The sequence below is a fragment of the Plasmodium gallinaceum genome (assembly GCF_900005855.1).
Source record: "Plasmodium gallinaceum strain 8A genome assembly, contig: PGAL8A_v1_65, whole genome shotgun sequence".
Lineage (NCBI taxonomy): Eukaryota > Apicomplexa > Aconoidasida > Haemosporida > Plasmodiidae > Plasmodium > Plasmodium gallinaceum.
This window is the reverse complement of record NW_021628225.1, coordinates 731,399-734,087: the sequence shown is the minus strand read 5'-3', so window position 1 is coordinate 734,087 and position 2,689 is coordinate 731,399. Positions and strand designations below refer to the sequence as shown.

Sequence of the window (2,689 nt, the reverse complement as noted above, 5' to 3'; positions counted from 1 at the left end):
AAAAAAAAAAAAAAAAAAAAAAAAAAAAAAAACTGTTAACTGAAAAAATCTATAATTGTATACGAATATTTCAATGGAAAATGAGATATGCTATTTATGTATAATATATTAATTTTCTTCCTATAATATTTATGTATTTTTTTTTTTTTTTTATTATTTCTTGTTTGTGTAGAATGCATTTTCTTTTTTTTTATTTTATTCATTCAATGCTTATTAAAATTATGAAAATCAAGAAAAAATTTTAATTAAAAAAAAAAAAAAAAAAATTATCTTATAGAGGAAAAATTTCATAAAGAAGAATAATATTTGGTTATACTTTGTTTTGTTATGTTTTTTTTAAATTTTTCAAAATAACAATAATGGATCATTATATATTATTAATATTTTTCATTGGATACTTAACAATATCAGGTATAATAGGATTACGGTTATTAATGATATATAGTCATAAAGAAGAAAAAAAACGTTTTATTTATTTTTTAATAAAATTTTTTATTATTATTGGATTCATATTAGGTTGGACAATCTTAATATTACTACCAGTTGATGTTTATTATAACTTATCATCAGAATTAAAAAAATATTTAAATATATTTGTATTATATAGAATATTTTACTGGTTATGTTTATCATACATTTTTCTTTTAACTCCTATTTTGACAATTATTTATATAGAATCAGATAAATTAAGTTGCAATAATAATAAAAGCACTAAAGGAATTATAAAATTTAAGGAAAATAATGAAATTAAAAAAAAATTAAAAATTTTTTTTATAAAAGTATTTCTATTTTCCCTATTTTTTTTTGTACTATCATTTTGCTTAATTTTTTTAACTTATATACCATTTAGAAAATTAAAATTAAGTTTAGGTGCAGAAGATTGTAAATTATGGTATTCATATATTAAAGATATATATAAACAAAATTTTTTTAAATATAATATAAGAAATATTGATCATTGTGAAAACATAAAAAAAACAAAAATTAAAATAAATATAGAATTAAGTTTTAATGATTATATTACTATATTTATGTCTTTTCTTGGGTATATTTTATTTTCTTTTTATTGTGGAATTGGATTAATTACATTTCCTTTGAATTACGTTAAGTTATTTATGCAAAGAAAAAAAAAAATTAAAGAAGCAGATTTTAAAAGAGAATTATCATCAATTAATAGGAAAGCAAAAGTATTAATATATACAACTGAAAGATTACAAAAAGAAAAGGAAGAACTGGAAAAAATGAACTATATGAAGTCATTTTTTAAATATATGAAACATAATAGAGAAAAAAAAATTCTTAACTATATAGTATATAAATTAGAAAAAGATTATGAAAATTTACTAGAATCTTATAATAATCCAAATAAAAGAATATTATCTTTTTTTACATTATTATTAGGAATAATATTTTTAATCCTAAGTATATCTATAATTATGCATATTATTTTTTATATTTTATTAAATTCTCTTAATACAAATAATAATATTTTTGATAACTTAAGAATTTTGGATACATTTTTAGTAGTAAGTTAAAAATTAGGTGAAAATATATATTCTTTTTGTTTCTTACTAGCTTATTTTTAATATGTTATGTAAATATTTTTATTTTATTCCTATTTTATTTTAATTTCTTTTTATAGTTACTTGTAAAACATAACTTAATTATACTTTCATTGATAACCTATACAGTGATAAATTCTTATTTGCTTATTTGTGCATTATCTGGTTTTATTTATTTTTGTTCAAAAGTAAAAAAAAAATAAAATATAAATAAAATATAAATAAAATATAAATAAAATATAAATAATATATAAATAAAATATAAATAATATATAAATATATATGTAATGAAATGCATTTTTAATTAATAATGATACATTTTGTAACATCAATTTAATTTTTTTTTTTAATAGTTTAATTTAGGATTAATTTTTGCTTTACAAAAAAAAGATACATATTTAAATTCTTTACTTTTGAATATATGCCTTTTTTTTTTTGTTGCTTCAGGAGCAGCAGAATTTTCAACAGTAAAAAAAAAAAATAGTGAAAAATTTAAAACGTGTCTATTTTATGAATATATATTCATTTACTCATTTTTGATAATATATTATTATTCAATAATTTTTACATATTTTGTTTCACTATTTTTTAATAGAAAATATTTAATTTTATATTTTAATTTTTTTAATTAATACACTTTACAGAAAATATTTTATTTATACTCAAGTTATACTTATGCAAGTTCCTTTTTTAATCTAACTCTAAAAAATCTTGGCTTCTTTGGGTAACATATGTTAATATTATTTTTTATGAATTATATGAAAGATTTTTTTTTTAAATAAGAAAATGTCTTTCGAATATTTAATTATAAAAAAAATATATAAATATATATATATATATATATATATATATATATAAATATATATATATATTTTTTTTTTAGGTTATTGTATTCAAAAAATATATTTTTATATTTAATTTTAGTAGTTAATTTACTCACTTTTATTCTATTTTTGCTACCTAAGAAATGTGATTTCATTTCTCGTTCTGTTTCTTATAAATATTTTAATATAAATAAAGATGCCGATTTAGAAAGTAATGTATCAGTAAAATTTAATCAACAAGATTTCAAAGATATTAAAATTTTTAAATAATGTATTTTTTTTTTTTTTTTTTTTTTTTTTTTT

The 2,689-nt window shown here is 15.4% G+C and overlaps 1 protein-coding gene across 1 annotated transcript; it reads left to right on the top strand.

Moving 5' to 3' along the window:
- Positions 1 to 359: 359 nt before the first annotated feature.
- PGAL8A_00146800 (conserved Plasmodium membrane protein, unknown function) lies at positions 360 to 2,656 on the top strand (the record flags this gene model as incomplete). Its single annotated transcript, XM_028675010.1, has 5 exons — positions 360 to 1,526; positions 1,643 to 1,750; positions 1,916 to 2,029; positions 2,207 to 2,286; positions 2,446 to 2,656. 5 exons carry the CDS (start codon positions 360 to 362, stop codon positions 2,654 to 2,656), a joined length of 1,680 nt encoding a protein of 559 aa, XP_028526584.1.
- Between the last annotated feature and the right edge of the window lie 33 nt (positions 2,657 to 2,689).